The sequence below is a fragment of the Trichoderma camerunense genome (assembly GCF_050948025.1).
Source record: "Trichoderma camerunense strain CBS 138272 chromosome Unknown V8C40scaffold_14, whole genome shotgun sequence".
NCBI lineage: Eukaryota > Fungi > Ascomycota > Sordariomycetes > Hypocreales > Hypocreaceae > Trichoderma > Trichoderma camerunense.
In genome coordinates, this window is record NW_028145356.1 from 920,919 (window position 1) to 939,164 (window position 18,246).

General features: G+C 50.2%; 8 protein-coding genes across 8 annotated transcripts; 4 read left to right on the top strand and 4 right to left on the bottom strand.

Moving 5' to 3' along the window:
• The first annotated feature begins 194 nt into the window (after positions 1-194).
• Positions 195-2,258, top strand: V8C40DRAFT_281079 (major facilitator superfamily domain-containing protein). The gene is made up of 3 exons (XM_083221523.1): positions 195-566; positions 635-1,609; positions 1,684-2,258. The coding sequence occupies exons 1-3, from the start codon at positions 319-321 to the stop codon at positions 2,042-2,044; spliced, it is 1,584 nt and encodes a 527-aa protein (XP_083070996.1). The 5' UTR covers positions 195-318; the 3' UTR covers positions 2,045-2,258.
• A 248-nt stretch (positions 2,259-2,506) lies between these two features.
• On the top strand, positions 2,507-4,173 carry V8C40DRAFT_281081 (uncharacterized protein; the record flags this gene model as incomplete). The annotated part of the gene is made up of 2 exons (XM_083221524.1): positions 2,507-3,734; positions 3,807-4,173. The coding sequence occupies exons 1-2, from the start codon at positions 2,917-2,919 to the stop codon at positions 4,171-4,173; spliced, it is 1,185 nt and encodes a 394-aa protein (XP_083070997.1). The 5' UTR covers positions 2,507-2,916.
• Positions 4,174-4,545: 372 nt separating this feature from the next.
• Positions 4,546-6,006, bottom strand: V8C40DRAFT_62213 (uncharacterized protein). Its single transcript, XM_083223209.1, has 2 exons — positions 5,563-6,006; positions 4,546-5,499 (listed from the first exon to the last, which is right to left on the bottom strand). The coding sequence occupies exons 1-2, from the start codon at positions 5,875-5,877 to the stop codon at positions 4,684-4,686; spliced, it is 1,131 nt and encodes a 376-aa protein (XP_083070998.1). The 5' UTR covers positions 5,878-6,006; the 3' UTR covers positions 4,546-4,683.
• Positions 6,007-7,248: 1,242 nt separating this feature from the next.
• On the top strand, positions 7,249-7,819 carry V8C40DRAFT_251399 (uncharacterized protein). The gene is made up of 3 exons (XM_083217177.1): positions 7,249-7,532; positions 7,591-7,663; positions 7,722-7,819. The coding sequence occupies exons 1-3, from the start codon at positions 7,407-7,409 to the stop codon at positions 7,739-7,741; spliced, it is 219 nt and encodes a 72-aa protein (XP_083070999.1). The 5' UTR covers positions 7,249-7,406; the 3' UTR covers positions 7,742-7,819.
• V8C40DRAFT_251401 (uncharacterized protein) lies at positions 7,744-9,272 on the bottom strand. The gene is made up of 2 exons (XM_083217178.1): positions 8,744-9,272; positions 7,744-8,684 (listed from the first exon to the last, which is right to left on the bottom strand). Exons 1-2 carry the CDS (start codon positions 8,818-8,820, stop codon positions 7,940-7,942), a joined length of 822 nt encoding a protein of 273 aa, XP_083071000.1. The 5' UTR covers positions 8,821-9,272; the 3' UTR covers positions 7,744-7,939.
• Positions 9,273-12,246: 2,974 nt separating this feature from the next.
• Positions 12,247-13,097, top strand: V8C40DRAFT_268202 (uncharacterized protein; the record flags this gene model as incomplete). The annotated part of the gene is made up of 2 exons (XM_083219937.1): positions 12,247-12,384; positions 13,056-13,097. The coding sequence occupies 2 exons, from the start codon at positions 12,247-12,249 to the stop codon at positions 13,095-13,097; spliced, it is 180 nt and encodes a 59-aa protein (XP_083071001.1).
• Positions 13,030-14,793, bottom strand: V8C40DRAFT_251405 (pyridoxal phosphate-dependent transferase). Its single transcript, XM_083217179.1, has one exon. It carries the CDS (start codon positions 14,608-14,610, stop codon positions 13,207-13,209), a length of 1,404 nt encoding a protein of 467 aa, XP_083071002.1. The 5' UTR covers positions 14,611-14,793; the 3' UTR covers positions 13,030-13,206.
• Positions 14,782-17,383, bottom strand: V8C40DRAFT_251406 (transcription factor domain-containing protein). Its single transcript, XM_083217180.1, has 3 exons — positions 16,491-17,383; positions 15,992-16,429; positions 14,782-15,904 (listed from the first exon to the last, which is right to left on the bottom strand). The coding sequence occupies exons 1-3, from the start codon at positions 17,207-17,209 to the stop codon at positions 15,061-15,063; spliced, it is 2,001 nt and encodes a 666-aa protein (XP_083071003.1). The 5' UTR covers positions 17,210-17,383; the 3' UTR covers positions 14,782-15,060.
• Positions 17,384-18,246: the final 863 nt, after the last annotated feature.

An 18,246-nucleotide genomic window follows, 5' to 3' on the forward strand; every position in this document is an offset into this window, starting at 1 on the left:
CTATCATCACTAGGCACGGAGAATGTCAGTTTGAGAGCGTTATCTGACAGGCAAGCAGTCGTGTCTTATGCCGATCTCTTCGTTGATTAACCGGATAGCGTCTCAAGGCGAGTGGCCTGTATGTGCCGCAAGATAATGTCTGCAAGAGAAGAATGCAAAAGGAGGAGAGAGAACGGCGCATGTAACCCTACATGCAGCCTCTCTCCTGCAACCCCTCTTCGTGTAAGTTGTTGCTCGCGTGCACACAGATCGACACAAACCTACATGTACGTGCCGCAGAAGGATCTGATGTGCCAATATTAATCAACGACCGCCATCATGACTGCTGGATCAGGGGAGATGGAGGCTCCCAAGCCAGAGAATACATCTCCTGACTCCAAGATTGAAACTGTTGGCGAGCCAGTAGCCGCAGAGATCACCAAAGATGAGGAGCTACCTGGGAAACACAAGGAAAACGTCGATGTTGAAGCGGGAAGCATAGCAGAGTCGGTCAAGGGATACTACAGCAAACTCTCGGTTTGGTTGATGGTTCTCTTTTCAGGTCTGGCCATTGGATCAGACGGCTAGTAAGTCATGACACTTCTTCTCCGGTGCATCTAATGGAGATTCTCTGTCTAATCTCATCTCATCATAGTAATGCCGCCGTCATAGGCAACGTCGAGCTTCTTCTCGGCGCCATCTACCCAGATGACCTGACCAACTCCATCTACTCGCGCCTCAGCAACGCCTTTCTCATCGGCATGATCATCGGCATGCTCTTCTTCGGCGTCGTGGTCGACCAGCTGGGCCGCAAGACGGGCGCCGTGGCCACCACCATCCTCCTCGTCCTCGGCATCGCAATGTCCGCTGCTGCCAATGGAACCTCCCCCAAGGGCCTTTTCTGGATGCTCATCATCGCCCGAGGCGTTGCCGGCGTCGGGGCCGGAGGCGAGTATCCCGTGTCCGGCGCCGGTGCCGTGGAAGCCACCGATGAGAGCGGCCAGTACCGCAAGCACCGCGGCTTCATGTTTGCCATGCTGGCTGATCTTTCTTCTGATCTTGGATATGTCTGGGGAGGGCTGGTTCCTCTTCTTTTGCTGCTCTGCGTTGGTCAGAGAGAGGACAAGTACTATATCGTTTGGCGAACATCTTTCGCCCTCGGTGCAATCCCTCCGCTTGGTATCTTTTGGTTCCGTATGCGCATGGCCGTTGCTACAGCCTATCGAAAGTCTGCCATGAGAAAGCAGCGGGTGCCGTACTGGCTGGCCTTGAAGCGGTATTACCGGCCTCTCATAGGAGCTGCAGCCAGTTGGTTCCTGTACAATTGGATTTCTATCCCCTTTGGAATCTTTAGCTCAACCATCATCAGCCGTGCCAATGTTGGACAAAGTCTTGTCAAGAATCTTGGATGGGGTGTTCTTATCAACTGCTTCTACATCCCGGGACCCTTTTTAGGTGGATATTTGTCTGATAGGATTGGCAGACGACAGACGATGGCTCTGGGATTTGCCATGCAGGCGATACTTGGGTTCATCCTGGGCGGTGCAATTGGTCCTATTCAGACAGTCTTTCCTCTGTTTGTCGTGCTCTATGGGATTTTCTTGACGCTCGGCGAGGTGGGACCTGGAAGGTAAGTATTCAATATCATTAGTCTTTCATGCGATGTCTGTCTCTACAGATGACTAACATTCTCGAAACTTACAGCACCGTCGTCCTCACAGCCTCCGAATGCTTCCCCACGTCCATCCGCGGCCAGATGATGGGCTTCATCAGCGCCTGGTCAAAAGCCGGTGCTGCGATTGGGACCCAAGTATTCACAGCCATTCTCAACAAGTACGCGAGTAACCCCGACAAAGGGAATCAGGTGGCTTTCCTCATTGGATCCGCGTTTGCCGTGCTGGGTGCCCTCGTGGCGTACTTCGTCATCCCTGACGTGTCGCGGCGGCTGGACGACGATGACGCGGCGTGGAAGGTTTACCTGGCCGACCATGGATGGGATGCGACGTGGGGAGATGGAGAGACGAAGGATCCCGCGGGAGTGATTTTGGATCGCCAGGCTGATTGAGAGTGTTTTGTTTGAGGGTGTTTTGCTAGAGGCTGGATTTGAGATTCGGGGCCTGGGTTTGATATCCCGACACTCTTCGGTAGAACACGTAATTCGAATGGTGCTACAATTTGAAGATGTGGATCATCTGTATTTACTTTTGGAAAAGGAAATATGAGAAAAGATAATCCATAAACACTGAATATTGATAGTTAATGTGCTGAGTGAATATGTAGCTTCAGTCTGTTGTGCAACTCTGTTAGAGGGTATATATACTTGGTAGCTATAGAGCAATAAGACTGATACTTACTAAGTACAAAGCTATTTATTTGCTATAGTACTACCTAGTAGTAATTATTGCTTATATTACTTAGCTAGATATCCATAACTGATAACCGCTGTTTTGAGGAAATGAGGATTCAGCCCACAAGGTAAGTAAGGCGATGCGCGAAAACAAAGATGTCATTATTAACAATTTATTGGGTTCAATAATACAAAAGCTTGAGTGTGCAAGATATATAACGGCAAAACCCGTCAAGAGTAGGGCAATATTGCAGAATTTAAATGCTATGTGCTTTATGCTCATGGAAGCAAACAAACGCTGAACCCCATTCACCTGCGTCAACCTCTTGTTCACTCTCCACTCACTTCTACACCCCCACAGTCGAAACCCAATGCGCTCAGATTACAAACGGGCATTAAGGTTAAAAATCAGAGAGACCGAAACCAAATATTGTGTCAATTTTCTCTTTTCATCTTTGGAGAAATTTTGGGGTTTCCATACCCAGTTCAGCTTTGCTTTGCTCGCTCGACATCTTCCAAACCGTCCCCTTTGAAGACGAAACCTCTCCGTTAACGAACCTCCATGCGGTTGCTTAACTTTGACGATAATAATGCGCCCTAAGATTATTGTGAAACCCCGACGCTCTTTGCCATACCTCGACCCAAACGTCAGCTCCAGCGATGAAAGCCCTTCTAGTTCCGTCACTTCCTCCAAGAATGTGATGGAAAAGCCTCAATCTGCAGACGGAAAGATGTCAAGTTCAAAGAAAACAGACGCTGAAAGAAAAGCACAGCTGAAAGCCATACAGGCACTTTATCGTCCTAGGCAGAATATCTCCTCATCAGAGGCTGAAACAGAAGCCAAAGCCAGCAACCCATATTCCGGTCGATACCCGGTATCTCGCCAAGTTTTTGATCTCGAAAAGAGAGCTCAAGAATTGCAAGACAAACGTGACTACTTCCAGAATCATTGCAATGAGCTCACCTTGATCGTGGAGCGTCTCAACAAAGCAACAAAGAAGGAGAGAGCTGACCACGAAGCAAAGTGCGCCAGCCTCAAGGCTGCCAACGACGCCATCGCAAAACAGCTCGAGGAAGAAAAAGACAAAGTCAAAGAGCTCGAATCCAAGAACGAGAGCCTTGTAAAAGACCTCGCCGCCGCATCTGAAAGAATGGCTTTCCTCACCAAGATGCTTGAGGAAAAGACCTACGAGTCGTGGATATTCCGCTGTGCCCTCGCCGTCGTCTTCAAGTCCACACCGTCCACCAGAGAGCGCGTCTCGATGCGAAAACTCATCTGCGACTGTTTCGCTGCACTCAAGCAGAAATACCAGCAAGATCGCGCTCTCCAGCAGGGAGACCAAGTACAAGATCAGAACAATAGCAACCGCGTTTCCGAGGAAGCCGCCCAAAGAGATGAATCATCTTTGTAGCAAGAAGAAAGTATATGTCTCTCTGACGCTGTAGACATATATTCGGACTCAGAAGAAACGCCCCTCAGAGAGATAGCAGCGAAGAAGAAGAGAACGCGAGTGGCAGAGGAAAGAGATGGCCGAGTTTCCAGTGACGACTCGGAAGAAAAGCCGCTTAAAAAGAAAGCAGCAGCGCAAAAGAAGCGGCCACGAGTGACAGAGGAAAGGGAGGGCCGAGTTTCGAATGATGACTCGGAAGAAAAGCCCATAAAAAGGGGCACGATGCAGAAGAAGAGAGCACGCGTGCCGGAGAAGAAGGACAACCGAGTTTCAAAGGAAGACTCTGACGATGACAACCAGCCTCTTTTCAGTGTCTTGAAGAAGAGAGCCAAGAAACTTAAGATCACGCCGTCTCGCGAGGAGTCGCCACCCTCTGACAGTGACGATCGCTTTTAGCCTATCTGAGGCACTTCCTTCATCATATCTGTTTGATACCAAGCCTTGGTATGTATGTTCACGAGCAGATTGTGATATCTCTGATGTTAGCAAAGGATGGATCCGCTACTTGTTTCGATAATATATAATGAGAACTGGGTAATACTATAATTGTTGGTTCATAATTCATTATTTCTTAATGGTGAAGCCGAGATATAACTCGGCATCAAACTATTTTAGCTTGTCTGTGCTGTAAAAGAAAGGGCAAAGGGGCCAAAAGAAGCTATCTGCTAAGGCCATCGGTCTTTTGCCGCATCCAGTGTTATAAAAACAGAATATTGAGTAGAGCGGAAAAGAGAAAAGGAGAAAACAAAAGAAAAAGCTCAACCAATTTTGAGAGTCAACGCAAGAGTCTCGCTAATAAACACCAGAACGCCAATAGTATCTCCCACTCAGTACCAACGGAGCCCAAATCTTCCATACCTAGTATACCCATCCGTCTTGCAATATAATCTAGTCGTTTATAGTCGATTACCCCTGGTTGTCGTTCCCTGGTCGTCCGCTTGCCGCGCTCTCGCCCACCTTGACCTCCTCGTCAGGAACCCCGATGCTTACTCCGCCAGCCAAGCTTGTGGTGCTTTGCCTTGCTCGTTCGCGATCTCGGCCATGGCCATAGATGCTCTCTCGAGGGCCTGCGATACTAACGCCGCCGCCCGGCGCAACGCTTGCACTTGCCGTTGTGCTCGCGCTGTCGCTTCTATTCCTGCTCGCATCACTCGATCGCCTCTCTCGGACGAGCCTCTCCAGTTCTCGGATACGCCTCTTGAGGGCCTCGTTCTCCTTCTTTGCGTTATCTAGCTCCTGTCGATAAAAGGCTGTCTCTTCGTACCGCAAAGTCGCGGGCATTAGGCCGGGGCTCATTTGGTCACCCAGAACGGAGCTACCGGGAGTAGCCACCACAGAGCTCATCATGACGGAGCTAGCAGCTGCAGGGTTCCTCTGCTGATGAAAGTAGGTCGAGGGATCTATGGAACTAGGTGGCGCAGGCGATCCAGTCTGGCTTCTGCGAGAAGCGCTGCTATTCTGCCGTGAAAGTGATGCGGGATGGGATGTTCGAGCTCGGGCTTCGTACGACGAGGCAAAGTTGGGGAAAGTCTGGGATGTAGAAGACGAGGTTCTGTGGTGTCGGCGAGAGGTAGGAATCGAGAATCCGGAGCCGGACAAGAGCGACGACTCGACAATGGGGTCGTGGGAAGAAGTAGCATTCGACGTCGACGAGGCGTTTGAAACGACCGACGCATTGTGGGCGGCCCGAAGCATCGAGAGCTCGCGAGTCAGACGATTTACCTGTCGATGGTCAGTCGATGGTTGCGCCATGGCTATATCATATCGCCATCATGTGTTACATACCACTGCCTCCTGCTCCTTTTCCAGCTGCATGTGAAGCTCAGAAGCCGTCAGAGGCCTCGGGTGTCGCAGAGGTCCCGGGCCTGACCCAACGGCGGTATCGGCTGAGCCCATGGGCGACTGAGGCGGGGGGAAGCCGGGAGACGGGAGAGCCTGCGAGGGAACGTGCTGGTTGACGGCGGCCTGGTTGGAAGGCAGGATGTTGACGGACGCAGAGGGCGGCGATGATGCGGATTGCAGGTTGGCCGACTGACGACGAGAAGGTGTTCCGCTGGCCAGGACGTGAGGCGAGGGGGGCACCGAGTTTAGATCTGGCATCTTTGCTTTTGTAACGGAGCGCACCCTTTTTCTTCTTCTTCTATCTCTCTTGTTCCCTTATCCCTTCCTTTTTTGCTCCCGCTGTTGGCCGGATCTTTACGCGGTTTTTAATCTCGTTCCAGCGGATGGCGGTGGCTGTTCGGGTTCGGCAGGGCTTCTATCGGCGCAGAGACAAGACGGGCAAACGAGATTGAAGATGCGGTGTGTCGTTGAAAAGCGTCCGAGCAAGGTTGAGACAAGAGAGACGTGCTCCCCGAGGTCACCAGATTTGTCGATACGGGCCAGGCACCCCCTTCGGTGGGAGGAGCGGCACTATTAGGTGCGGGGTGAGTGGAAATGTGGTGGCCGCGGGCACTAAAAAGTTACCCGACCAGCCCACTAACGGCGGTGCCTTTAGGGGTTCAGGTTCAGTGTTGGTTTCCATGCATTAACGCTGGAGGGGGACAAGCAGCGCCTCCATAAGTTGAGCACTATTAAAGTTTCCAGGTTCGTTCCATTGTTCCAGTCGCATTGGTGATGATTAGCTCCGGTGCGGCTTGATTCTACCAATACCTTATTCCTTGGGTGTGAAGCTGCGCGGAAAAGTAGGCGGCTGGAAAAGTTGCTGTTTTGAAAACTAATACGTGGCTCGTCTGTTAATACCACCTAACATGCTCTTTAGGTAGTATCAATGACATCCATCGAAAGATAGCTTCAGCACCTTGTGCAATCTGTCCTTGTCCTATTAGCTCTTTCTTGTACTCATCAAACAGAACAACAGCTCGACATTGTCCTTCATCAATGCGATGTGCGATATTCTTTCTTAAGCTTATCGCAGCCTCGCATATTATGCAGCATAAGACCACAGGAGCACACCCACCTGTGGGGTTGTAAACCAGGGGCTCGCCTTCGTTCGAGAAATTGTCTAATAACACCGACTCCTTACCTCGACAACTGAGACACATATTGCATCGCCATGCACCTGTATTGTCCCATGACGTCTTGTTGTCTCGATTAATAACAATTAAAGTTGGCTGGCATGAGATGATTCCCATTTTATCCAACCAGTAATACTGTAGATAGGTATGTGCCGAAGAAGCGTTGCTAGACGATTGTCATGATGCGCGGACTTTATACTCCGTATAAGTTGTGGGCACAGTTATCAACATAACTTGGAACCACAACATCGGTTAGAAGTAGAATACTAAGGCAACAACTTGAAGAGGGCCCAATGAAATAAGAAAATCATCTTAAAATGCTCCATATTTGATTTTCGCATATCTCAGAACGGTGAGTATTCTCTTATCCGTCTCATCGGTTTGCGACATCAACATGATGCAATCGCCCGCCAATGACGGCTCTGACGTCAACGCCATCTACCGCATCTTTGCGTAATACATTTAAACAGCGAAACCAAAGCAATTCAGCTTCTACATTTCTCTTCAAGTACACCACTATTTACAAATTGTCCAAAAAGCTCCAAAAAGCTTCTTCATCGCCAATTCCATCAACTATATCACCAATTCCATCAACCGCATCATCAAATCGCCATGCCTGAGGGACGTCAATCTCCTCCTCCCGAGCGCCAATCCGCCGCCCAAATAGGGGACACTGGATCCGGCAAGGCCTCAGATATCAGCAAGACCAGCCAGAAGGACCCAAAGTCCCAGCTTGACGTGAGTGACTCAATTCATTTACACGCATAAATTATCTCTAACCAGAACCTTGTGACAGTGTCTCACATCGAACCCCAAGGGGCCGATGGACGATGTGCTTAAACACAAGTTTTCCAGGGAGCCTGGAAACTGTGAGCGCTAATTAGAGCGACTCGTCTTCCGCAGTTCGCGACTAATGAATTATCATAGACACTCCGTTGAACGCTTAGGGAGAATAAATCGTCATGTTGTACAATAGTCATTCATAGCATCAATCATTGCATCGCTATACTATACTATCCTTTGCCCGTGATTTGAAACCGTAAAAACTCGTATAAGAAATCATCTGAATGGATCATAAGAAAGACTACTAATAATTTTCACAACTTGCAACACAACTCCATAACAATTCCATGACTCTCGTTCGTTTAAGCGGTCTTCTCATCAGTAGAGAGGACTCCGGGAGCGGGAGCGGGCGCAGCAGTTCCTGGAATAACAGTAGCATCAGCGGGCGCAGCGGCCGCAGGCTTCTCCTCCTTCTTCTCCTTGCCAAAGACCTTTTCAAAACCAGCCGCCTTGTAAGCGCTGCCACCGTGCTCCTCCGTCTTCAAGTCAGCCAACCGCCGGGCCTCGCTGTGAATATCCTGCACCTGTCTTGAGCCATCAAGGTAGAACTGCGCAATCTTCTTGCCGGTAGGCGTGTTGCTGGCCTTCTCAAAGTAGCTGCTCAGGCCGGTGAAGAAGTTGTTGGCACGCTGGGAGATGCCGTAGCTCTGGTCGGCCGTCTTGGCGCGGTCGGTGGCCTGGTACTTCTTGTCCAGATCCTGCAGGGTGCTGAGGAATCGCGACGAGACGCCGTGCTTCTGGTCCAGCTCAATGGCGCGCTGGATGGTTGCGTCGCCGACGACGTAGCCGTGAGCGAGGTACTCGGCGAGGATGCGGGTGCGGGGCTTCATCTCCTGAGTAATCTCATCGTTGCTGTTGCCCTGTCGAGCAAAGTGCGAGCCATCGTCCTCGGAGTCGCCTGTGGCGCTCGTCACCTTGATGTGGTTGGGGCCGAGTTGTGTGTTGTTCAGGAGAAGCGCTGTCTTCATGGCTGTCTCCTTCTCAAAGGTAACCTCTGCCTTCTTCGTCTCGCCCTCGGTGGTAACCTTGATATCGGTAATTTTGCCGCTATGAAACAGTTAGCCTAAGCTCGCGAAATCAGAGTTCAGTGCTGCAGGTGGACGAACCAGAAGCTAAAGAAGTCCTTAACTTCAGCATCGCCAGTCGCGGCGGCAATGTTCTCGACGTGAACAGTGGTAGTCATCTTTGCTGGTGGTGAGAATAGGGGTTTGGTAGTGTAGTATAGCTATATCGTAGAGCTTCGAGGATTCCAGGAGTAGGAACAGAATAAATCGCTTGAAGGTGATGGAAGAGCAGAAACGTGGCGATTTATGTAATTCCTGCTTTGGGTTACGTATCGTGGCTTCAGGTTAGCTGGAGGGAACCAGCCGCGCAATTTAGTATCGCAACACCTCGTGGAGAGCTTGATTGAGGGGTGTCGGCGGGGCAGATATGCGACGTCATCATGAAGAAGGGGGTGAGGCTAAAGCGAACGTGTGGCGGTGCAGTCGCTATTCTTTCTGATGCTACGGAGTAAAAGGCCCCAATCAATATCGCTGTGGCTCAGCATGGCTCGATGGATGACGTCTTCGTTTCCCTGAGCATGTGAAAGAGCGTATTGAATCGTCCATATACTGTCTTGCTTTACAGTATTACAAGCAAGTTCACAATAGCTAGCACTCGTTTGTTTGTTTGTTTGTTTGTTCAAGTCACGGGTCCACAAGGCAGTTCTCACAGCACATGCAAGCCGGCTGCGAGTGGAGAGAGCCAAGAAATGATGCGAGGGAGCCAAAATGCTACTTGAACTGCAGGAGAAACTGCCGTGTAAGGCAAGGTAGATCTCAAGTACCTAGTCTATATGTTCATTGGAGAGTGTTAGCATATCGGCCCTCCAATCACAGGGACATTTACAGAACAGAACAAAGCATCTCTGCTAGTCTGGGCAAGTCGCATCCCTGGACAAGACAAGACAAGACAAGACAAGCCACGGAGAAGCTAGCCGGGCGGGAAGACGAAACTCGTCTGACGGCGACCTTGCGCTAGCTGTTGCTTAGTTGCGCCACAGTCTTTGGTGCTTCTGATTGCTCAGATTGATGGACGGAGGCTTTGTTCTCCAATTTCCTGAATCTTTGTTGTAGAGACTACAAGAGATTGCATCCCTTGAGCGTGAAAGGAACAAGCTCCATGCCACCTGCCATGTTAACAATCAGTTGCGAATTGCTAGTTTCACGTGAATGACCAAATCTCTACCTGAAAAGTCACCATGGGCTATTCGTCTCTTCTCACTATCAAATCTCTAGGACGTTTTCCTCGATCACCTCCCACGTCTTAGTGAACACACATCATGTACAGACCTTCTCGCCGTTGCATTTTGGTATAAATCAGATCCGACCATCAGCAAAACCACGAATCCTACAGCCTGACAGCAGTCGGACATTGTCACCCGTGGCAAAAGGTTGTGAAGATGATTCGACAAACTTCAAATACATACATCATTTTGGCACTACATTCGAAACATGGCACTAACTACCGATAAACCTTCTCCTGTTTATGCACATCAAGTCTCTCCGTGTGTAGTGGCCCTGTCCTTTCAACATGTTAGATGGTCATGAAACTCCCCAGGAGGTAAAACAGACACTGATGGCTTTAACAACCGAGAACATCGAAGAAGGGATGCCAGGACTGAGGTTACAGAATGGGCCTCTCTCTGCGTCCTACAGGGAACATGATGCATCATTAGATCTGCCAGCATCAGTCACTCCAAACCATTCAAGTTACAGACGAGTCCCACATTGTTAATCGCCCCATGGCTTTCGAGCTCCGCACGGATTACAAGCATCGAGTAAAGCGTCTTGGATACGGAGCCGGCTACGGCGATATCTAAGCGAGGCCTAAGAGCATAAACCACTTGGATTACTATCAGACAACCAACGAAACACCAATGAGGAGTGTGCAGGATAATACGAAATCAGTCAAATTATGGTTTCTGCATGATCGGAGCCGCGATCTCGAGTGCATGATTTTGGCTGTTTCTATTAGATGTCAAGGGGCCTCGACCAGCAAGGTGGTGTGTTCATATTCTGGGTAATTTGGAACATGTCTTGCAGCCGTCCATTGATGAGGAAATTGCTCTCAACACTGCCAATAACGCCGTTACACCTCCCTGCTTGCGGCTAGTGCCAATATCGACTCGGCTATAATGCTTGACCTACTTCAAGGCTCATTGTTACGTACTCACTGCGGCTCATTTCTCAGATTCAACGACCTTCTGGTCTCATCTCAATCCATGGCGCCTCAAGGAAGGAAAGAGAAGGAACAAAGCGCTTCTTCGCCAGCTGATCTTCACCACCACTGCAAAACGATGATGCTTGTATGAATCGGCGTCACCGCATTTTCATCGGCTGCCTCAACCCTTGTTCAGCGGCTACATACCCCATAGGGCGCAACAGGGATAATGGGCGGGGGCCGTGAGTTGGACCCTTGGCAAGCTGCATGGCCCAGCTAGCAGCGAGATTTTCCAGCCTCTTTACGCACCTACGACGACAAAGAAAAACACCAGCTCTGGATGGAAATGATGTTGATGAAGGTGGCGAGGGCATCCTGAGGGCTGCAACACTGGGCGCCGAAACATGTTTCTCTTGCCCGGGACGCGGCCCCACCCTTCGGCAGCCGCAAAAACGGCTTCATTTCCTCCCGTCTCACACACCAAATCTCATAGCAAGATGAGGGTGGCGGCACGTGGGGCTGAAAGTGTTTTTAAAGGTGACAAGGGCATCCCGTCAATATGGTAAAGGCAAACAGCCAAGAGGAAATTTATCCCCCAACAAAGCAGGAGGGCCAGCAACGCCATAAGACGGTCAAAAAGCCACGTTGCCACGGTTGCTTCAGCATCCTTCTTTCGTCTCAGCCTCACGACCAACTCTTCCATCTTTTCGACCTCCCTCATCATAGACTGGCTCACCTGTGAAAAGCCTTGTTTCGACGCATTCGTTGTAGCCAACCAATAGTTGCTGCTGGATCAGGCTAGGACAGGGTACGGGAAGCCAGCTTTTACGGCTCACGCGACGCACATATCGTAGAGAGGAATCCACTCGAGTGCATACAAACTAGCACTGACTCGACCTCTGCGCCCCGACCGCCGCTCTTGAGAATCTGGAGATTTTTGCATCATATATCAGCGTTTGGGCCATTTTTATGATCAGCATCTGGGCCTTTGATCGTGGGTCCCGATTGTAGCAGGACTGAAAATCGACATCTTGCAGCCGCGAGGATAGTTGTTATCGTCAGCCGTGCCGTGACCCATCTGCTTGTACTTGGTGTGCTTCTACGAACCGGTAAGGTCTTGTCCGATCCTTTGCGATATTTGCCGTTTGCCGCCACTCTCGTGTGCCACTCGTGACCGACCTTTGCGGCGGGGATGTTGAAGTTGGGCTCGAGTTGGGCATACAGTGATTCGAATATCTCTCAGACCAGCCTTGTTTTCCGTTGTCCTTATATTTCTCTTTTCATGGCCCATTCTGACAAGGTTGTCCTAGGTCTTTTCAACAGAATAAGCAATTAAAGTCACCACTCTGTGCCTGTTCACCTTACTTTGCTCAAATTTGAATCGATCCACACAAAAATATCCATCATGGCGCGGGGCATGTCTGGTTACTCCATGTCTTCAGGCTACTTCAACGGCTACTCCTCCGACTATGAGGAGAAGCTTCTCAACACTGTCTGGATGGGCATTGTCGGATTGGAAGTTTTAATGGTCCTCGGCGTCGCTGTACGCAGCATCTCCAGACGGCTCAGCCCACACCTTAAGCTGCGTTCACGATGAGTTGACAACATTCAACCACGATATCATAAGGGCATACATACATACATACTTCCTACACATGGCATTCTAACACGGACCACAACCACCTACCTCCGACTCATCAACACAATGTTAACAAAATCCACGATCACACTCTTTGAGCAAACAATTCTTTAGTTTTAAAAGTTTCTCGACGTTGCAGCATAGCGAGCGAACGAGCATGGCGGCTTCTTTTTTTCACCAAAAAAACATTTTCCTGCAATGGACCGGCGTTTTGAGTGGCATATTATTTTTGTCTCTTTTTCAAAATCTCTTGGGCGACTTTTTTTCTTTTCTTTTTGTGTTCAGCGCCATGCATGAGAAATAGCGAGCGAAAACAAATGGCAGAGCATGGATTTAAATGACTGGGCAAGACGGGATGAATTGCAAAATTTGCTGGATAGTTGATGAGCTTATGAATGATACCTTTTTTTCTTTCTTCTCACCGCCATACTTGAAGTCTCTCTCGCTGCGACCTGTGATGTGAGTAAACTCTTATACGGACGATATTATGTATATACCTTGAGAGGAACCTTATCCGCGTTTGTTCTTTAACAAATGTTATTCAAAGTATCTCGCTCTCACTATGATTGTTCTAGACTGCATTTGTCTCTCCCTTTATTCTTCAGTTTGGAACGTAAAACCACGTAAAACCACCAAATGATCTCATTAACCTGCGCCCATTTTCAAACCCACCATGCCAAAACAAACAAAATCCCAATACCCTGCAAATCATCAAGAGTCAAATATTTAATAAAGAGGCATCGTCCCCTCCGTCTCTGCAAAAGCCTTCTCCAACATATCCAAGCCCTCCTGAATCTGCTCTGCCGTCACCGTAATCGGCGGCGCAATCCGGAACGTGCCCCCAAAGCTAGGATGGCTGCTCAAGTTCGCCCACACGCCCAGGTTATACGCCGTGTCGCCGATGCTCTTGGCCAGCTCCAGGGCAGGCTCCTTGGTTTCTCTGCTGGCGACGATCTCGACGCCGGCCATGAGGCCGCGGCCGCGCACGTCGCCGATGCAGCCGTAGCGGGACTTTAGTTTCTGGAGGCCTTCGTGGAGGACTTTGCCTGCCTCCCGCGCGTGCTGGACGAGGTTGTCGCGGAAGACGATTTCGAGGACTTTATCGCCGACGGCGGCGGGGAGGGGGTCGTTGACGTGGGTGGTGTAGAACATGAAGCCCTTCTCGGCGGAGACGCGGTCGATTTCGTCGCTGGTGATGACAGCACTGAGAGGAAGGCCGTTGCCTAGAGTCTTGGACAGAGTGAGGATATCCGGCACGACGTCCTCGTGGTTGATGGCCATGAAGTCGCCGCATCGTCCAACTCCGGTTTGCGCCTCGTCGACGATGAGGAGCATGCCTCTTGCCTCGCAGTGCTTCTTCATGGCCTTGAGGTATCCAGGGGGGAGAACAAGCATGCCTCCGGAGCTTTGAATGCATTCTACAATGCAGGCAGCGAGGTTGCCAGTGGATTGTAAGTCGATCATTTTCCAGCCGTAGTTGAGTTCGGCCTCCCAGTCGTAAGATCCATCGGGCTTCCGGAACTCAGAGCGGTATGCGTTCGGTGAGGGAAGCATGAACTGGCCGGGGATGGTTGGGCCTTGACCCTTACGACCGAAGTGGTATTGAGCTCCCAGAGCTTGGGCAGTCATACCGTGCCAGGAAGCTCCGAGGCCGACAACTTCCCATTTGCCAGTGTAAACCTTTGCCATCTTGATAGCGGCCTCATTGCTCTCGCCGCCGGTGGAGAGAAAAAAGGCTTTGTCCAAACCCTCAGGAAGAGCCTTGCAAAGACGCTCTCCGAGGCTGATAACAGGGGGAGAAACCATGCCCGAGAAGAGATGGTCAAGATACATGGCGTGGTCGTGAATAGTCTTGACGATTTCGGGGTGTCCATGGCCCAAAAGACAAGACATCTGGCCTGAAGTCCAGTCAAGGATTCTGTGGCCAGAGGCTGTGTAAATGTACATTCCACGAGCCCCAATGATCACATCATCGTGAAACTTGGTGCCGTAGTAGGCCAAGTGTGCGTTGGACTTTTCACGGAGCTGCTTCTCGTCGATTCCGGCATAGAGTGTAGGGGCAACGTCGAGTTTTCCCGATACGGGAGCCAGCAGGGGGCTTTCAGATTCAACTAGAGCTCCCGGAGCCATTGTGAATGTTTGTATATGTGTAAAAAAAAAAAAAAAAAAAAATAAGAAAACTGTCTGAACCTTCCAAGGGATCAATGGATATGCAAAGACTGGATTGCTCCTGTTGGTTGAAGAAGACAGTGTTGTCAGACAACTATTGCGGTTTGTTTGCTGCCTTGACTGCTTGATGATGTGAACTCCAATTGCACCCGGCCTCCAAGGACGTTATGGCATTATATACAAAAACAAAAAATCTCATCTCTGCGCTTTTCCCGTCTACTTCCGATATCGTATCGTTGTGGGTATCTTCGCGGCGGTGGTTGCTTGCTTTCCTAGCTTTGCCGCGGCCAACAAAAGTTTCCCGCGGGAGATAAACTTGCCCGGCGCTGACTGACAGCTCCGTATTATTCTGCGGGACCCCTATTTCTCCAGTTTACCCACCGAAACTTATCCGTTGGCTTTATTCTTTATTTACCAGGCGTTTTGCAACGGATCCCATACGCTTGGAAAGATGTGGTCCAGGATCGAGGCGTCAAAGTCCTGGAGGTCCAGGCTGCTATGATTTCCACCTTGCTCGTCTGGCGCCACGCCCGCCAGGATCTTCTCCACAATCTCGGCATGTTGGGCAAGGCAGATGTCGCCCAAATCCCACTTGTACTGCTCCTGATGTGATCGAAGTGTGGTGATTATGTCGCGGGCGATCCTGAACGAGGGGCTTTGGGCCAGTCCATCGGGAGAATTCTCAGTCTCCAGCGCGCACCGCAACAAGAAGTTGACTGCAGCTGGGAAAGAAAAGGAGCTGACAGACATCCAGAAGTCACCGAGGTGCTCCGGCTGAAAGTCTTGAATTAGCATCAACATCTCCTCAGATGTCATGCGTGCCCCAGAATATCGATTTAACACCCCCTCCTCGTTGACATGGTCCCCTTGCTTCTCTGCCTCAAGCTGTATCCTCTGCAGGAGCAGTTTGGCGGTTAAGTATGCCAAACGAAGGTTTGCAGCTCCAGTAACATCCAGATGAGATCCTCGCAGAACAATCCGGCGACAGGGTCCCTCCAACGTCTCAACCCATCGATGCAATGCATGCTCGAGATCAGTGGTGGTCTGTTTATCTCGTCCAACGCAGTACACGTACTGCAGGAACCGGTCAAGCACTTCGCTTAGGGTTACTAGCGAGATGAAGATATTGGTTCTAAGCTCAGATCGCGGGTTATTTCCGTCTAGTAAGCCTTCACTAAGATACTCCAGAGTTGGCGGAGGCACATCATACTGAGACTTTTGGATGTGAGGCGGCGTGCCATGTGCCAAGCTTGTCCTGCAATTCGGAATATGTAAGTCAGCTTTTCATCTCTCTCTGTCTTTCTGGTTCTTGGAACTTGAAAGTTGAAAAGATCACACTTACCATCTATCATGGACCAATAGCGCCCACCAAATTTTCATGCGCAAATACTTTTCCGGTAGCGGAATTTGCCATGGAAGAGGGTTGTGATTTAGTCCTAACGAATGTGCCATGGAGACTGCTGATCCAAGAAGCACGCCGTTACCTATCAAAGAGGTGGTAGGGCGTCCACCAATGTTGAGTACAATTGCCTTGATGATAGACATGCCGGGTGATAGATGAAGCTCCGAGTATACCGCTTCATTGGCGAGGTTCCAGATGAAACGACTCTCCGGACATCTGTACCGACTCAAGACGGGGGAGCTTTGCCAGTACACAATGGTATGAGCATACAGACATGCCAGCAGCGCTGGCGAAATCCGCGTTTTGTCTTCCCGGTATTGACGACGAAATGAGACTTCATCTAGAAGTGGTAGACACACGTTTACTTTTCTAAAGTATCTACAAGGGAAAATGAGTCAGCTACGTGGGAGTCGGCCGGCGAAAACGAAGGACGACGAACTCGTCAATAACGGCCTCATCATGAGGCTCCAGGAGCTTCTCAATAATCTCCAGCTTTTCTGCTGAGAAACTACGATTCAACTTGAGGCCCACCGGTCTCTTCTGAACCTCAGTGAATAGAACCGGACGCGAACAGCTGGCGGGCTCCGGAATGATCATTCTGGTGCTTCGGGTAGCTCCGGGTATACCCGAGAGATACGTAGACAAAACTTGACTATCATTGGTGGAGGCCGGTCCTACAATGTGTAGATTGAGATGTTGATCATCATCGGAGCCCAAGGCCAGAGTTGATTCTTCTCCTTGGTCTGTCCTCGACATGCCGGTGATAGACCTTGGCGGCACGTTTGACACCGCCATTGAGCTTTGCTGCCCCATGGACGTGCCCCTCGTCCCAATTATGGACGCTGAGGTATTGGCCTTTGCATTCCCGTGGAACGGCGCCACGCCTCGTGCAACCCTCAAGGGGCTTGTGCCAGAGGCATCGGGTGACGGCCGAGCTTCCACTCGACGGCGACGGCGACGAGCAGGTTCCGGAGATTCAGATGTTTGTGAGTCTCCGGGAAAGTAGCACTCAGTACCGTGAGCACGACACGTCAGGCATACGGTAGCATCGCCTGCGGTCTGGCATCGTGACTTTCTCCGGCGACAGGGCACACACGCCGGCCGGAGGTGAGACCTATAGGGCCGTCCGCCGCCACTCTGCTGCTGATTCTCTTGCATATCAGTCCGTCAGAGTGAGCGACTGTAAAAATCTGACAAAGCAGAGGCAATGTGCTCGGGATTGGTCTTCAGCAGTGGTGGATATCTTGCAGAGACTTATAATGCAGCATGTATGTAAGAGGCAGCTTGGTGGTAGTTGTCCGCGGGAAAATGTAAAGTTTCCCTGGCGGTCACGCTAGGAAGTCTAGAATACGAGGCCCGCTCAATGACCAGGTAGGTGGAAACCTAACAGCCTTAGCTCGAATGCGATATCAAGATCTCGAATGCCACCAACAACTCCGTTTGTGCATGAGAAAATGATGCAGATTTGATTGAGTAGGCGTTTCGGAGGCGTCTCGATGAGAAATCAGGTCAATGGTATGAGAGTCGCGTGAAGGAATGGGTAAATGTTGCGTAGCTTCCCTGTGCAATTTCTAGACGATGATATCCATCACCATAAGTTCTTTGCGTCTTCTCAATGCAGAGTGTCACCTCGCTTCCTCAGGTAGTCTATAACGATGCAGTTCGTTGCTTTCGATGCAGATTGAAGCAATTTTAACCCAGTGGTTGAGCATCAACCAGCGCCACGGCGGTATAAATACGCAACAGAATGGTCAAGTCGAACTCCTCATTACCAGGCCAGATGACCCAATTCCGGTACAACCGATGAATTAGTCCGTTATCTCTTAACAAACACTTCTTAGGACATTCGCAATGAGTAGGGAATGACTCTAGAACAGTAATCCCCAGCTATCAATGATCAACCCTTGTCAATCACAGGGTTGCAATAGAGCACTTACATTGCTGGTAAGAAAGCGTCTATGGAGTAATCCATACTTGGAGACGTCTCTCCAATTAAAGTCTGGCCATTGAGACGAATGAGAAGTTGCCCGTGCTAAACAAATCCTGGGTCTTTGGGCATCCTCCATCAGTGGTCCCTTGTCACACTTCTGCAGTTGGTGGAGGGTCCCCTGCAGCCAAAGCTTCAACCGAAGCTATTCTTGGAGAACCAATGATAAGACCAATGCTCCTCCGGTCGGTCCGTTGTCTGCATGGAC

What these genes read in the sequence shown, in the direction of transcription:
- V8C40DRAFT_281079 (XM_083221523.1), top strand. Translation starts at nt 319, where the DNA reads ATGACTGCTGGATCAGGGGAGATGGAGGCTCCCAAGCCAGAGAATACA. An exon ending in GCCATTGGATCAGACGGCTA is followed by an intron (nt 567 to 634) that starts GTAAGTCATGAC and finishes ATCTCATCATAG; the next exon opens with TAATGCCGCCGTCATAGGCA. An exon ending in GGCGAGGTGGGACCTGGAAG is followed by an intron (nt 1,610 to 1,683) that starts GTAAGTATTCAA and finishes CGAAACTTACAG; the next exon opens with CACCGTCGTCCTCACAGCCT.
- V8C40DRAFT_62213 (XM_083223209.1), bottom strand. Translation starts at nt 5,877, where the DNA reads ATGCCAGATCTAAACTCGGTGCCCCCCTCGCCTCACGTCCTGGCCAGC. An exon ending in AAAAGGAGCAGGAGGCAGTG is followed by an intron (nt 5,500 to 5,562) that starts GTATGTAACACA and finishes GACCATCGACAG; the next exon opens with GTAAATCGTCTGACTCGCGA.
- V8C40DRAFT_251399 (XM_083217177.1), top strand. Translation starts at nt 7,407, where the DNA reads ATGCCTGAGGGACGTCAATCTCCTCCTCCCGAGCGCCAATCCGCCGCC. An exon ending in ACCCAAAGTCCCAGCTTGAC is followed by an intron (nt 7,533 to 7,590) that starts GTGAGTGACTCA and finishes ACCTTGTGACAG; the next exon opens with TGTCTCACATCGAACCCCAA. An exon ending in TTCCAGGGAGCCTGGAAACT is followed by an intron (nt 7,664 to 7,721) that starts GTGAGCGCTAAT and finishes GAATTATCATAG; the next exon opens with ACACTCCGTTGAACGCTTAG.
- V8C40DRAFT_251401 (XM_083217178.1), bottom strand. Translation starts at nt 8,820, where the DNA reads ATGACTACCACTGTTCACGTCGAGAACATTGCCGCCGCGACTGGCGAT. An exon ending in AAGGACTTCTTTAGCTTCTG is followed by an intron (nt 8,685 to 8,743) that starts GTTCGTCCACCT and finishes ACTGTTTCATAG; the next exon opens with CGGCAAAATTACCGATATCA.
- V8C40DRAFT_251405 (XM_083217179.1), bottom strand. Translation starts at nt 14,610, where the DNA reads ATGGCTCCGGGAGCTCTAGTTGAATCTGAAAGCCCCCTGCTGGCTCCC.
- V8C40DRAFT_251406 (XM_083217180.1), bottom strand. Translation starts at nt 17,209, where the DNA reads ATGCAAGAGAATCAGCAGCAGAGTGGCGGCGGACGGCCCTATAGGTCT. An exon ending in GATGAGGCCGTTATTGACGA is followed by an intron (nt 16,430 to 16,490) that starts GTTCGTCGTCCT and finishes TTTCCCTTGTAG; the next exon opens with ATACTTTAGAAAAGTAAACG. An exon ending in CTATTGGTCCATGATAGATG is followed by an intron (nt 15,905 to 15,991) that starts GTAAGTGTGATC and finishes TCCGAATTGCAG; the next exon opens with GACAAGCTTGGCACATGGCA.